The 16,782-nt window shown below is 38.2% G+C and overlaps 1 protein-coding gene across 1 annotated transcript; it reads left to right on the top strand.

The window, feature by feature from the left end:
• The first annotated feature begins 12,471 nt into the window (after nt 1–12,471).
• On the top strand, nt 12,472–13,666 carry LOC147602863 (uncharacterized). The gene is made up of 7 exons (XM_086797217.1): nt 12,472–12,571; nt 12,666–12,801; nt 12,887–12,958; nt 13,038–13,190; nt 13,292–13,360; nt 13,451–13,516; nt 13,609–13,666. Exons 1-7 carry the CDS (start codon nt 12,472–12,474, stop codon nt 13,664–13,666), a joined length of 654 nt encoding a protein of 217 aa, XP_086653343.1.
• The last annotated feature ends 3,116 nt before the right edge of the window (nt 13,667–16,782 follow it).

Below are 16,782 nucleotides of genomic sequence, written 5' to 3'. Positions count from 1 at the left end.
AATTGCACTTTAAAACCCACGAGCATCTATGCTCACGTCCAAAAAAACGTCGCTAACAAAACATAGGAATATAATTCTTTATAAAACTTGGTATCCATGTCAAAATCGTCGTCTATACTACAAACAATGGTATGCCTGTTGAAATCAATGTACCTACCTCCATCCCAAAAACAAAGTATTTCCAAGCTTTTACTACTCACTCTTATACCCACACAGATACTGACTGATGTAGACATTTACGGATGCTTTTACCAACACACGTAGACAATTATCGACATTGATACCGAGGATTTTACCGACAGATGCAAGTGAATTATATATATATATATAATGGTTCATATAAGTATATTCTATACCTGGATACACCTATATACACCTTTTGCTAAAGATTTGAAGAAAATGTTGGATTCAACTGAAATTTGACACACCTAAGTTATCACCACAAGCAAAGATGTAAAAAATCAAGCCGAGTATCTAAATGCATTACTTGATATCAAACAACAATGAGACATTCATTCCAACTATTTGATATGTATACTTATATGATAAATGGATATATATCAAAAAATCGCCGCATATGCAAGTGACCTATACATCCCAAAAAGGGGTGCAAAAAAGATTTGTACAATTCCAAAACCAAAAAGATCTATACTATTCCAAAACTACACCAGCTAAAAGGTGTCCAATCTGTGAGCTCCCATCAACGAGGAGGCTCAGGTATTGCTCTCTGCAAAAACAATGTAATACCCATGAATTAGAATATATAAACTTATCAAAAACTTGAAATTTGCATCTGGTACGACGTACTTAACGAAACCATAGTGTTTCAATCAATATTTTCATTGTCATGCTCAATGCGCTCAAGCAAGGCATAAGTTCCATGCTTGAATGCATAACGCTCCTCTAACTCAGTAGCCTGGCATCCAACCACCCTCCATGAAAACAAAACATAAATAAAAATATTCTACTATACACTAGTTGCCATACAAATGAGAGGCTACAGAAAGCATGGATACTGACAATGTACTCATAAAATAAATCCCATCCAGCACTCCTAAGGTGCGAGATCCGCATGCGCTCTAGTCGCTTTGCCACTGCTCCCTCCCGATGCGAGTATCGTTGAGGATTTTTGGCATGCTTCCTCACCTCCTCATCCCACGTCTCTTGGTCAATAAACCGAGGCTTTTCTCCCCTCGTTTTCATCGCTTGGGTGACATCTGACCTCCTGTGTTTCATACAATCTCTCATGAGATCGTAGATCCACTTGTTAGGCACTTCCTTGTTACTTGGGCCAATCTTGAACTCGCTCTTGTGAGTTGATTGCAAATCCTTGTTTTCTCTGTGATGGAAGGTGGAAGAATTTGCTTAAAGTGTTTTGGGCAAATACTATTTTGCAGAGTTCCCTGACATGACTACGCATCTCCACACACATCACCAAGAATACATTCCCTTCCTCCACCGTGTAAAGATGTTGATCTACATTAGGGAGAGGGCTACTACAAAAACGTCTACTAGATTGACGTGATGAGATGGGGGTGTTGACCACACTCTGTATGTGTGGACGCTCTCATGGTAGGGTAAAAGCATCTATGGCTGGGTGTAGGTGTGACCGTGGTGGTGGTTGATGATGACCGGTATCGGGCTCGCCATGGCAAAAATAAGCTCTAGCCATGGCTGCTTGCTCGGGGATTGCTTGTGTAATAAAAGCTTGAAATTGGTCAGGGCTCGTGATGCGTGGAGTAGGTGGTACAGCTGGCTGGGGGGTAATGCCGGAGGTGATTTGCGGGCTATATGTATGGTCCTCTAGCTACATATGTGCATGGATATGGTGGATATGCAAGTTATGATTAGGACTAATCAACACACTAATCAACCTCACTTTAAAAGCACAAAATCAAAATAATATGAAGAGATTAAGGAGAGAAAAAAGGGGCTTACCTCTGAGAGATTACGGATACATAGTAGTGATATACAACCTACAAAAAAAATCCCAAAAAAATAGAACAAAAAGCAACCTATAAAAAAAAGAAAACATGAAAGCAAGAAAGATGGAAACATAGGAGAGTGCAGAGATGCAGCACACTGAGAGAGAGAGAGGAAAACCGCAAGCTCACCGGGGGGAAAGGGGTTGAAAAAACGAGCAAAAAAGTTAAAAAAAGAGAGATTGGAACATTAAATCTACTAAAAATTAGGAAGGAAGCAAGATGCTAGAGTAGGAGAGAGTAGGGATGTAGGAGAGAGAGAGAGAGAGAGAGAGAGAGAGAGAGAGAGAGGACATGCAAAAAGGAGGGGGATGGAGATTTACTCACCACTCATAAGAGAAGGGAAGCCAAAAATGAGTAAAACAAAGTCTGCGTTTTGGCTCTGTTATTTTTCTAGTGTCAGAATATGCGTCAGAGATTTCATCAATAAAAGCGTCGTTGGTAAAGAAGATGTTAAAAACATCGGTAAATGCGTGGAGATACGTGTCTAGATTATTACCGACAAAATTATCGACATCATTTTTGACTATTTTTTAGACGTATTTTTTGATGATGAAAGATTATCATATTGTAAAAATGTATACAAGCTTTGAAATTTCTGGCCCCGACACATTTCCCAATCATTAGAATTTAATCTTTGGCCAACTAGTAGACTATGGCCTAATATATAAAGGGTCATTCCTCCTCTCCCAAAAAACATAAATTTATAGTCATGGGATAGTGTGAACACTACAAACATGGGGGGACACCCAAATGTATAGGAGAAATGCTTGTGCCCTTGCAATCGGTGCAAGTACCAAATTTGCAAAATGACCGTGTAAAGAAAAACAATAAATGCATTACTTGGTGTTGCGATGTGTCCTCAAAATGAGCAACAGATCGATTACTTGGATCTTCAACCCGAGCATAGTACTAGATGGATAATGACACAAGCAAGTACTAATCAGCCTCATGTGGTGAAGAAGAGACTATGGTGGACTCTCTGATGTATTTTGAACAAGACATGGATGACATGATAGACGCCCTACATGACACAAGGGATATCGAGCAAGAAACAACATAGGAGATGGGCAGTGTCCATCGACGTATGGAGGAGACCTTAAGAGAAGAGAAAGAGTTGCGTAGGCTGGCTCGTACGCCTCTGTATCATGGTTCACATATATCTGTTTTGCGTACATACCTCGAAATTCTAAACTTGTAATCAATATTTGGATGGTCCGATACTAGCGTGTAAAAACTTTTTTGCGTAAGTACTTATCAATGGAGGAAAGGGTCCACAAATAGCTGTATGAATGAGATTGAAAAGATTATTTGAATGAATATTTGTAGACATTGGAAATGGCTTACGATGATGTTTGCCTAGAGCACAATATTCACATATCTGCATATGCGGGTGAGATTTGAGGTCCATACCTCTCACAAGATCATGACGATGAATATCAAGAAGCTTTGAGAAATTTGAGTGAGCAAACCAATGATGCCATAGCTTACAATCCAGATCTCCTAGAGCTGTAACAACATTTGCAACATCCTCATTCAATGAAAGTTCAAAGAGATTACCATGTCGAGGAGCAACCGCAATAGTGGTGCCATCCTTTTCGATGCGACACTTTGTATTATCAAATCCAACAAATAGACCAAGATCCACAAGCCGTGCAATAGAAAGTAAGTTTCTTTGTAAATCAAGAACATATAAAACTCCTCACAGTATTTTCGTTGAGGAAGAAGTTCCCAAATACAAGTCGCCAATACCCATTACTTGGCAAGTTGTATTATCAGCAAGATAAACCACTTTCTTGATAGGAATTGGATGATGATTGTGTAACCATTGCAATTGATATGTCATGTTGCCAGTAACACCAGAATCAACAATAAAGAGAGAACCATCACGAACATGTAGTACCTTTTTGGAGAGACATTATAATGAACCAAATTAGCCTCTTGATGAACATTGTCTTCATCATGAGAATTTTGTTGAGTAGCATAAGCTTGATTTCGAGCTTCATTATAACACCACTTGAAGCTTCGACTGGATGAATGCCTTGTGCTCCCACAATATTCATAGGTTGCAGAAGAGGAAGAACCCCTTGCTAAAAGAGGTTGCTTATTTGTAATACCGTGTTCTTCAGCGTACTCTCGTGCCCAACATTCAGATACCAAGTGACCAGTTTTGTCACAATAAGAACAATGCTTTTGAGGAAATATCAAACGAGAACAATTACCTCCTCTTTGGAAGCCACGAGATGTAAATTGGGAGGAGAAAGAAGGGTGTTGCTGAAATGGATGTCTCCGGACACCAAAGGCTCTCTCTGATTCTGTGTACTCTTGGGCATCATGACCGTTTCATGAGTTACCGATGTCTAACGATCATGACGTTACCGACGTCTAACGATCATGACATTGAGAATATTCAATCTATTCAATCATGTATGCTCAAAGTCAATTCCATCCTTGTTAGATAATATAGTGACAATATTATCATACAAAGGATCCTTCATCGTATCAAGAAGTTGTGTAACTAATTGAGTTCGAGGAATAGGATCCCCTGCAGAGCAGAAAGTTGATTCATTATATCTTTGAATGATTCAATGTGACTAGACATGGATGTACCTGCCTTGAATTGAAGCTTGCCTTGAAGATTACGGAGATACAAAACCTCTGTAACAATTTTCTCTCAAACATAATGATAAGATAGTCCCATATAGCATATGACATGGATAACGGATAAACATCTAGCATGAGTGAATCGTTAAGGGCATAAAGTATATACCAACAACGAGCAGCCAATGTGCATGATCAATTTTCCACTGTTCAAAAAGAGGACCTTTGGTAATAATAACATCATTTTGAAGTGGATCAATAGGTTGAGGAGGGCATGCAAGAATACCAAGAACAACATCTGCCAATTCGTCTCCTTCCAAAATGAATAGCATCTTGTATTTCCAACCAGGAAATCCTTGGCCTTGGAAAAGAGGAACAGAACGCCGCCCAGAAGGAAATCCATTAACAAGTATGGTATTTGCCATGTTAGGTTGTGAGAACACGTACAAGATAAGATCGCAGAACTTGCAGACCATGTACGAGACATGAGAAACGTAGCCAAAAATAGGCATGCACCAGATGACGAGCATAAAGTGATCGTGTAAAGAATAGAACGTGAACCAAAATTAGAACTCTAAAAGTGGAGACCCGTGTCTCATGCACGTAAGCAAACTTAGAGGTCCATAAAAGATGAAAATAATAATAAGAAAAAGCACCGCATTATGATGCAACTTGCACGGTAAGTTTTGTATCTAATTGTAGCTTGTACAGCAAGCATCCGTTTGAAGCTTTCATGGAAAGCTTTGACGATCAAATCGTACTTACAACTTAGGAGACAACTACCTGTTTGCTCTCACAAAGAACCTGTTTTACTATTTTAGATGTAGTTTTCCTGAACTGTCCTAACTTTTGACTCAAAACTCCGATTGACAAATCGTTTTGATAGGATTCACTAGCACTCTGCCATCTATGCACCAGCATGGTTATGGATGTGGCTATAATGCGCTAATGTCAAGAATGAAGAAAACTAATGTCAAGAATCACCAACCAGTGTAATGCACTAATTAAAGGGCTTGTTTACTAGCCCAAAGAAGAAGGATACTAACTATCAATTGAATGGTCTTAAATCAGATGATTGCTACACAAAACTGTTACCAAAGATCAATCTTGTAAGACATGAAATCATAATCATAAATTGAACAAGAAGATGTAGATGCTTCCCTTATGATTAGAATCGCTCTGATACCATGTTGAGATGTTGAGAGAGGGAGAGAGATACGAGACAAGAGACACCACATACGCTCCACAAGAATGAATCATATTAGTCACAAGTCACATATATATAGGCAAGACCTAGAGTGAGTTAGGGCTAGCTATATATAGCTCCAACACGCATATATCATCTACGTGGATAAATAGATGTGATAATGATTAATAAAAGTAGAGGATTATTCTTTAGTTCATGAGATAACATTATTATGATCATTAAAAAAGGATTAAGTAAGATCATTACCACCAAGCATTAAAAAATGCTTATGTAGAAAATCTACAATAGAACCTCCGTCTAAAAATCGACTTGACATTGGAGATCGGCTACACCATTTGTCAAGCCATTAGGGAAAGGTAGAGCACCTTGGGGGACACTTTTATTACATAGGAATCGACCCAATTTATTTTGTGGAGAGAACAGAGCTCTGCAACAGTCACCTATTCATAAACCGTGACAATTTGGGGGAAATGGCCATGCTGGGTCGAACATCAGCAAAATCAAATAATTAAAGTGATTATGGCAACCTACGCCCTGAGTAAAGGAAGATTCCTTGTGAACAAATTGTGCCAAAATATTCCATGTAGAAGGCGGTGGAAGCCCTCTAATGCAGGTAGCTACTGTTTTGGAAAAGCCTTTTTTGGCTCCAATAATGGTGGGTGATTAAGAACTTAATAAATATGCTAAGTAACTAATAAATTAACTTAATGAGGGCCTTGGGAACATAATTTCCTCAAATACTATGAAAGAAATCAAGGTGGGAAGAAATTTGAGCCATTCATAATATAAAAAATAATTGCTTTGCTTCATTACCAATGTGAGTGCTACATGGGGTTTTTATAGCCTTTCGATCCTGTAACGTACTCTTTTTGGGTCCATTTGACTTGGTGATTTTTAGCATCTATATTCAATGTTGAAAAGCAGGAAATACATAGAGGACATAAAAGAGTAAGGTTGCTCACAAATTTAGTAATTTAGATATGTTGTTTTGGGACTTTTTATGCATGTTTTGTGGTGTTATTTATATGCGATTTCTATTCTATACTTAACCATGTTAGATAATGTATAAGAGGGTCATAGTGAGTTGTTTAGCCTAAAGAAAAGTCATATGGGGGTCTACATAATAAAAATAAATGCAACGAGAGCCCGAAACGAGGCCCGAACACCAAATTGACCCTTATATTTTAGTAACGGTCTCGCATGTGGGTGTACATAACTTTATTTGTCAGAGAGTCAAATTAAAGAAAGTTAGTTCATCACAGGACGAATAAAGTCCATGTTCATATAATTGGGAGATTCCGCATGGGGTGGCCGGTATTCACAAAACGTATCTTCTCTAATTTGGTTCGAATGCATGTTTTTAGAAGAGATTTTCTATCTTTGATAATTTCGTGCATGATAATCTACTAATTCTCGTGAGCTGTTTTTTTTGCTTCTTTGAGAGCCTTGAGGATTTTCTGTGCAGGATAGAGAGAGAGAGAGATTTTGAGAGCATTCAAAATTTCCAAAGTTGTGTTTTCAACATGAAACTACCAAAAACAACCAAGTGCCCCACTTTGCACTCGAATAACTTTAAATGAAAGGGATTTGGCTTTCTAGTGTCTCATACACTCTTGTAGATATTTTTATCTTCTAAAACTTTTATGTTTACCTCAAAATTTGATTCTAATCACTCAGAAGGAAATATAAACTCTTCACAAAATAGCCCTAATTAAGGTTATACCTAAAATCTAGTCAATCACAAACTACTCAAATATTATATCTTCTAATTCTTTATCTCTAAAGTGTTTGTTCTATGAATCGCACAAACCAAGGTGATCATGTATAATTAAGAAGGTCAAGAGTCACTTACCGTTAAGCATACCGTATATCGACTTAGATTCTCTTATATACTCGCATATCGATTTATTTATTTAATCTCAAAAGAATTTAAAGAAAAATAATAAAAAGAGTTTCTGTGTACTTCCCTAATATATTTGTTGATGTATGTCTACTCTCCAGAAGTTATGGAACAACTGTTTGTAGATTTGGCAAGCCACTCAGGTCTGCCATCAGGGATGCAACCCGCAACAAGTATAACTTCGCGCACAGTTATAAAATTACCAAAATGTATTCGGTCTACAACATTCGGTCTACAACCCTACGCATGGAGAATCGTCAACCATCCGTCATTTGGGCATATGGAATGCTGCCAAATTTGGGTTTGAAGCCTGCCAGATTTCAAAATTCCACGGGTTGATTTATGCCACTTTGATTACCCGTTTCTATCCCGAAAAAAGCCTTATTTGAGGTATTACCGTACTTAAAATTCGACGGGTTGATTTATGCGACTTCGATTACCCGTTTCTATCTCGAAAAAAGCCTTATTAGAGGTATTACCGTACTCAAGATTTGAAATTTAAATTTAGTTTTCTCATTGCCTGAGTAAAAGGTTCTTAATTTGCAACAATCGCATGAAAATAACATCTTCTCAAGGAAAAAAACAGTTAAATGCAACCATAATGAACTGCCTGAGCTATACTTTTAAAGGATACGATATATTATTATTAATGTGCTATATTTACAATGGGTATGTTACACAATAAAAGATAAGAGTATATACTATAAGGGAAAGTACTCTCCTATAATAACATATAATGGTTTGTCCATAGTGTGAACTAGACTATTCAAGTTAGCACTATAGCTACGCCATGACTCTAGTACTCAAAAATGGCTATCACACACAGCCTATCATCCTGTGGTGGCATATCAATCATAAGCTCACTAACCATGCCAATGGCATAAGTGTGGAAACTATCACCCAAGTAGGTCATCAATGTCCGCAACACTATTTAAGCATGATATTTTAACAATCCTAGCCTTGTGTCTTGTTTTGAGGACTCAGCTTGGAAGTTTTCAATGCTTTGATGTGGTAGACTTAGGAGTAGCCTTATCCTGCTTTTATTGGGATTGTTCCCTAGTCACAATCCTTGCTATAACGTCATATTCTTCTTATTGATGTGGACTTTTCTCAATATATGTTTGTATTTTTGAATGAAACTTTTTATAATATATTGTCAATGTATATTGTTTCTCATATACATGTGTATTTTTCATGCATATGTTAGTTTTTTTGTGAATGGGGGGGATATAATGGGAGAGAGAAAAGCAAGTTTGATCTGTTTCTCTCCTCCATTCTATCCCCCCTTTTCTTTTGTGTAGACTCCAACCTGGCTATGAACATGTTATGCACGTGGCTATTAGCACGGATCTAGCTATTTTCTCCTAGCCGGATACATGTAATCCTGTAAGAGGATTTAAAATTCAAAAATTCCTTTGTTGCAACATCATGTTTACGGATGGGGCTATAATGCACTAATGTCAAGAATGAGGAAAACTAATGTCAAGATTCACCAACCGGTGTAATGCACTAACTAAAGGGTGCGTTTACTAGCCCAAAGAATAAGAATACTAACTATCAATTTAATAATCTTAAATCAGATGATTGGCACAAGATGATGCGGGTATATAGATAATTATATATGTTGCTCAACATTTTCCTGTTGATGTTATAGACGATTAATTCTTTTCTATAAATTGATTTTCATAACTTGAATACAATTCATAATTCCAATATCAATCGGTAGGTGTGGAGACAAGGGATTTCAAAATGCCATCTACTACTAGGTGGAGTGACAAGGTGAGATGTAACTAGAGGGGGAAATCAGGGTAAGGTGGACCACTTACACAACTTTTTTGCATTTTAAAAAGCACCTTTGAAGTGGTCCACCTTAACTTGATTTAAGAGTTATAAGAGTGTTTGTAGAGCTTTGAAGGTATAAGAAGTCTTAAAACCACAATACCTCATGTGGATTTGTAATCTAAGTACCCTAAATCACAAAAAAAAAAGTAGTGTCAAGGACATAGCTTTTGGTTCCACCTTACCTTGCTCTCACCCTAGAGCTATAGATCGACACTCTTATAATGCATAACTTTACAATTTTCTTTTTCTTTTTTTTAAATTATTTATCTCTTATTAAATAGATGGATAGAATCAAATAAGACTTATAATCCATTGAGAAGCCTTGAGTTAAGGTAGTTTAGGCAATGTGTAAAATTAAAGCAAAAACTCTCCAAGAAGTGTACTCACAAGTCAATTACACCTTCAACACGATCAAAACACTATATATGTTAGTTTTTTTAAATCTCTATAAAATTTATCAAAACGTATGTATATTAGTAAAATAAAACATCTTTACTTAGTAGTTGCAACCCCTTGCATAATCCTATTCATCTTTTGTAATTTTCTCTTCTACCTTTCCAACTTGTTCTAGAGTATCTCGAAGCCATTAAATATTATAATCCTTTAGAAGAACCACTAGGCTAGATGGGTATGCCATGTGTCTGTGTTAATCTCTATCAATCTGTTTCTTACATCCTTACATATGTCAATCTACTTATCCAATGCCAGATTGCTAAGAAGAAAAAATGCAATGACCTTTTTGTACATGGGCTCATCCATCTTCCGAATGCATTGCACATGTGACAGAATCCATTCATCCTTATCGTTGTCCATGAATCTTGGCATGGATGGATCTATTCATTGCAAATATTTAGAGATATACATGAGAGACTCTTACAACAACCAACCCTCTGCCAGCCATGTGACAGAATCCATCTTCTGAATGCATTGCACATGTGACTACACATGTGACAGAATCCATTCATCCTTATCGATGTCCATGAATCTTGGCATGGATGGATCTATTCATTGCAAATATTTAGAGATATACATGAGAGACTCTTACAGCAACCAACCCTCTGCCGGCCATGCTTACTTCTAGCCTTTCTCTCTGCCTCATAAAGCCCTTTAAGATTTTTATGAAGCGTTCAAGAAGAAATATCTATAACAGCTAATAAATGTATAACATCATGGCCACCTCATTTTCTAGATGTACTACATATGTGTCATGTTTTCTATGCATACAATGCCATGTGCTACATGTTTGTTATTAATAATAGGAAATGATAGTTGGTCTCACCCCAAGAGAACGAGAGAATAGTTATCGTAGATGTCATATATAAGACAAAACTTGAAAATGGCTTAAATAAGAGAGAGTGGTGAGGGAGACGATGACATCTAAAGAGTAGCCTCGCATACCTATGCATTGATTAGTTCATCCCGCATGTAATTAATTTCTTTGAAGATTTACATGAGCATGTTTTAGCAGTAAACATGTATACTTTTTCATTATGTAATGTAGTTATTACAAGTCAAAGGTTGCATTCTAAGGTGAACAAGTAGTATGAGTAAGGACCTAGGCTTGCTTGGCTGAAGAGTGTGGACCCATAACACATGTTAGTAGACTAGCGTACTACCTGCATGGCTACGTGGGCGCATAACCCATGTTAGCCTAGCATACATGTTATAGATCTAGTGAGTCGGAGACGTGTTATAAACAAAACATTGGTGGTCACAACTTTAATATATTGATTGCATCTTCTTTCTCCTAAATTAAACAAATTGAGACATATGCATAGTATGGTGGTCACAAATTCAATATATTCATCGCTTGTTCTTTCTCCTAAAGCAAATCGAGACATATGCAAGGTTCTCCCTTTTTTTTGGTAAAATCAAGAGAACGCTCTTTATAACCCTCGATCTTGTCATCATGGTTAACATCTCTTGACATGCCATTATATGTGTGAGGGCCCTTTCAGCTCTCTAGAATCATTCCCATTCTCAAGTTATATACTTGGTAGTTTTCCTGTTGAAATATTTTTCTATGCTTTTGCTATCTTGTTGATTCATTCTCACTGCTTTCACTACAAGTTCCTACATCTTATAAACTGAAAGCCTCAATTCTAAGAGGAAAGGGCACTATGAATAAGACTCTAGGCGTGTACGGCTTAAGAGTGTGCACCCATCACCTATGTCATACTAGCGTAATTAAAGACTATGGACCCATAACATATGTGAGATCAGCATACATGCTATGAGATGTGTTGTAAACAAAAAAAACAAACTTTCTATGAAGAGCAACAAATAGTATTTTGCATACATGGTATGGTGATAACAACTTCGGCCTATTCATTGCTACTTGTTTCGCCTAAAGTAGGCCATAGTAATTACATGAAAAAAGCTCAAGTTGGACGAGAAGTCTTGCCCAAAATAGGTTATGTTAATTACACAAAAAAAGCTCAAGTTGGACTAGTTTTTTGGTAACCTTCTCATATGTAGCAAACTAACTACCCAGAAAATAGACTAAATCTATGTGCTTTGTAGCCATTGTAATTTTGATTGCTACTTTTTGTGGGTGTTGTCCATGGTGGCATGTGCTTTCCACATGTAGGGATACCAGTTTCTATGTGACAATGGTACATAATATGTACATGATTGTTCTCTTCCATCCACACCTCACAATCAAGTTCTAAGTGAGGACTTGACAAAGTCTTAATCTCACAATTAATAAATTATCTCCACGCTGGGTTCATTAATTACATAATTCCATATACTTACTAAGCTATCTATTAATTTATCTATTTGTTCCTTTTATTGCAAAAGCATAAAAACAAAAAATAAAAAACTCAAAGACCCATCAAAAACTGTAATAATCGACTCCGAGTCGTCCGCCGACTCCGCGCCGCAGCACATATAAAACAAAGGGGATAACTCTCTTCGTCTTCACTACAGAACTGAAGATGGCTACGAATGCAGAATCGTCCACTTCCAAATGCGCCTGCGCCGTTCTTTTATATTTGCTGCTCTCGTCTGCGAGTGTTCTCCCTTCGGCGAGTTCCAGTGATAGTAGGGCTAGTCATCTAAACCTGCAAGCTGTCATATAATAAGCTATTGCCGTTGCCGTTATGTAATGTAGTTATTTTGCATGGTGCAGTGGACGCGCTGACGGCGTTCAAGGCTCGCATCACAGATGATCCCGACAACGTTCTGGCGAGCTGGGACCCGACCCTAGTGGATCCGTGCACGTGGTTCCACGTGACCTGCGACGACAACAATCGCGTGATTAGGCTGTGCGTTTGACACCCGCGCCCTGTGGTTGCAATTCGGAGGTAGAGAGTCGTCTGATTTGAGATAATTTGTTCTGTTAACTTGCAGAGATCTGGGCGACGAGGGGATCTCGGGCACGTTGGCACCGGAGTTGGGGACCCTGGACGCATTGCAAGATCTGTATGTAGATTTTAATTCTTCATTTACTGGATGATGCTCATTCTGCTCCAATTCGTTGACATCGAGGACTGCACTGCAGTCACCTGTACAAAAACAAGCTGAGCGGGCCTCTCCCTTCTGAGCTTGGCAACTTGCACTCGCTGAGATCCTTAGATCTCTACGACAACCAGTTCACGGGACCCATTCCACAGGAGTTCGACCACTTTGAACAACCCCACAACCTCAAGTTCCTGTAAGACCTCCTCCTGGTTACATTTCTATGCTCCCACTCATGAGCCTCTGTATGTTTTCACTCGTCGATGTGACTCTGTATGGGGGTTTCGCATTGCACAGGCGCCTCCACAACAACGGCCTTAACGGAACCATTGCTGCAACCATAGGCATAATCGACCTTGTCAATTTGTAAGCTCCTTGTTATCCTACTTTCTCCAAGGTGTGCATGTTTCTTTGATTAAGCCATGTGTTACATATGTACTCGTTATGCCTGACCAGCAACGTCTCCGGCAATGACTTCAGCGGTTTTTTGCCCACAACCTTCAGCCGCTACAACCTCGACAGGTTACAAATCTCTGAGCCTCTCTCTCTCTTTCTCACACACACACACACACATATTATTTATATCCTACTTACAACTATGACTTTGGCTGCAGTTTTTATCCTGGGAATTCGGATCTGTGCGGTGGCCCACCTATCAACAAACCTTGCTAAGCAATGACATGAATTGTCTTGCCTCAAGCTGAACGCATGTTGTCCAAGAAATTGTACAAGCCTGACCGTATGCCAACACAACAGAGAAACTGTTTGTTGTAATACATTGAACTATGACAATGCTGATAATCATCACCCTTCATCTGTTACGATCCTCCTCCTATTGATTAGGAAATGGTGTACTTGTATATTTGACATAAAGGATTAAAAACTGTAGATGATGCAGAAGATGTAAGCAGTTGGGTGTTTGATGATGCACAAGACATAAGATTTTAAAATGAAGCATGAAAGATCACAGTCCGTGTTTGCTTATGCATAGTGGATTTGGTAGCGTGGCCACAATCAATTGGTTATATCTTGATGAATTATATTATATTTATTCAATGTTATCAAGCTAGTTCAGTGAGGTAACTGAAAACTTCTTGATCTAAAATATCATGTTTGTTAAGGTTACTAAAGGAAATTTGACAAAGTCATCCTTGTGAGGATCAATCATATTCATCATAGCTTTAAAATAAGGAATTTGGGCAAAGTCATCCTTATGAGGCTCAAAATCAGCAAGGCTTAAATCTTGCAAATTGTATACAGAACCGAAACCAAAATTTTCAAGGTATCACATGCACAAACTTTCTTTGAAGTCTAGTTCTCATCACCAAATTTGAAAATTCCTAAAAAGCATAAAGGATGAATTTATGAAGAGATAGTACAAGAAAAAGATACAATATGCTTCCTTAAACAAAGTCAAACCCTTCTGACCACCCACAAGCTTTGTTTTACTAAAATAAAAGGAGAGACTAAGCATCACTCCAAATGTCTCTCACAAATGTGAAACTTGGATGGACAATCTATGTGGAAATCACTTTAAGGGAATGATAGTGTACCAACAATATGTACCATCAATCCACCAACATTTTCATGATCGCTCGTAATTTCACTACTAGTAACCAACACTCGTATCAGCACTTGTACCACCATTAAAAATATATAAATTGGGCACTTAGCTCGTGTCCCCGGCATACCCCTAACTCGCCCGCCTTTTGTTCATCTTTGTTTTGTTGTAGCAGAAGAGCAGGCCAAAACTTCCTCCCTCCTCTCCAAGCTCCACATAGAGACACACATGCACTCTCTCTCTCTCTTCCTTCCTCACTCATGCTTCTTCCTCTACATTTCCTTATCCAATACTATAGGACAAAAAAATACCAACATTTTTTCGACATGAAACAATTGCACTTTAAAACCCACGAGCATCTATGCTCCCGTTAAAAAAAAACATCGCTAACAAAACATCGAAATAATATAAGTCTTTATAAAACTCGGTATCCATGTCGAAACCATCGTCTATACTACGAATGATGGTATGCTTGTTGAAGTCAATGTACCTACCTCCATCCCCAAAAAAAGTATTTCCACGCTTTTAAAGACTCTTATACCCACGTAGATACTGACAGACGTAGACATTTACGGACGCTTTTACCGACACACGCAAAAATTTATCGACATTGATATCGAGGCTTTTATCGACAGATGCAAGTGAATTATATATATATATATAATGGTTCATATAAGTATATTCTATACCTGGATACACCTGAATACACCTTTTGCTAAAGATTTGAAGAAAATGTTGGATTCAACTGAAATTTGACACACTTAAGTTATCACCACAAGAAAAGATGTACAAAATCAAGGCAAGTATCTAAATGCATTACTTGGTATCAAAAAACAACGAGACATTGATACCAACTATTTGATATGTATACTTATATGATAAATGGATATATATCAAAAAATCGCTACATATGCGAGTGACCTATACATCCCGAAAAGGGGTGCAAAAAAGATTTGTACAATTCCGAAACCAAAAAGATCTATACTATTCTAAAACTACACCAGGTAAAAGGTGTCCAATCTGTGAGCTCCCGTCAACGAGGAGGCTCAGGTATTGCTCTCTGTAAAAACAATGTAATACCCATGAATTAGTATATATAAACTTACCAAAAACCTAAAATTGGCATTTGGTACGACGTACTTACCGAAACCACAGTGTTCCAATCTATATTTTCATTGTCATGCTCAATGCGCTCAAGCAAGGCATAAGTGCCATGCTTGAATGCATAATGCTCCTCCAACTCAGTAGCGTGGCATCTAACCACCCTCTCTTGCATACATGAAAACAAAACATAAATAAAAATAATCTACTATACACTAGTTGGCATACAAATTAGAGGCTACAGAAAGCATGGATACTGACAATGTACTCATAAAATGAATCCCATCCACCACTCCCGAGGTGTGAGATCCGCATGCGCTCTAGTCCCTTTGCCACTGCTCCCTCTCGATGCAAGTATCGTTAAGGATTTTTGACATGCTTCCTCACCTCCTCATTCCATGTCTCTTGGTCAATGAACCAAGGCTTTTCTCCCCTTGTTTTCATTGCTTGTTGGGTGACATCGGACCTCCTCTGTCTCATACAATCTCCTTGTTTTTATCACTACTACAAAAACGTCTACTAGATTGACGCGATGGGATGGGGGTGTTTCGTGGTAGAGTAAATGCATCTATGGCACTACCGCCGCCACAATAACCACCTCTACCCCTAGGATGCGTACCGAGACTATGGTTCGAGGAACGGTCCGAGGGTGGGGGGGTTTGAGTAGGGGATGATATGGGTGTAGGTGTGACCGTGGTGGTGGTTGACGATGGACCTGCACCGGGCTAGCCATGGCTAAAATAGGCTCTAGCCATGGCTACTTGCTCGGGGATGGCTTGTGTAATAAAAGCTTGAAATTGGTCAGGCCTCATGACGCGTGGAATATGTGGGACATCTGGTTGGGGAGTAATGCTGGGGGTGATTTTCGGGCTATATGTATGGTCCTCTAGTTGCATATGTGCATGGATATGGTGGATATGATTAGGACTAAGCAACACACTAATTAACTTCATTTTAAAAGCACAAAATCAAAATAATATGAAGAGATTAAGGACAGAAAAAAGGGGCTTATCTCTGAGAGATTAGGGATATATAGTAGTGATATATAACCTGCAAAAAAACCCAAAAAAAAATAAAAAATTGAACAAAAAATAACCTACAAAAATAAGAAAACATGAAAGCAAGA

This window comes from Cibotium barometz, chromosome 65 (genome assembly GCF_041138505.1).
Source record: "Cibotium barometz isolate CiBa-2024 chromosome 65, ASM4113850v1, whole genome shotgun sequence".
Classification (NCBI taxonomy): Eukaryota; Viridiplantae; Streptophyta; class Polypodiopsida; order Cyatheales; family Cibotiaceae; genus Cibotium; species Cibotium barometz.
This window is presented reverse-complemented; position numbering and strand designations above follow the sequence as displayed.

Excerpts from the sequence above, each read along its gene's own strand:
- LOC147602863 (XM_086797217.1), top strand. The coding sequence starts at position 12,472 with ATGGCTACGAATGCAGAATCGTCCACTTCCAAATGCGCCTGCGCCGTT. Across the intron at positions 12,959-13,037 it reads CTGGACGCATTGCAAGATCT|TCACCTGTACAAAAACAAGC; the intron begins GTATGTAGATTT and ends ACTGCACTGCAG. Across the intron at positions 13,191-13,291 it reads CCCCACAACCTCAAGTTCCT|GCGCCTCCACAACAACGGCC; the intron begins GTAAGACCTCCT and ends CGCATTGCACAG.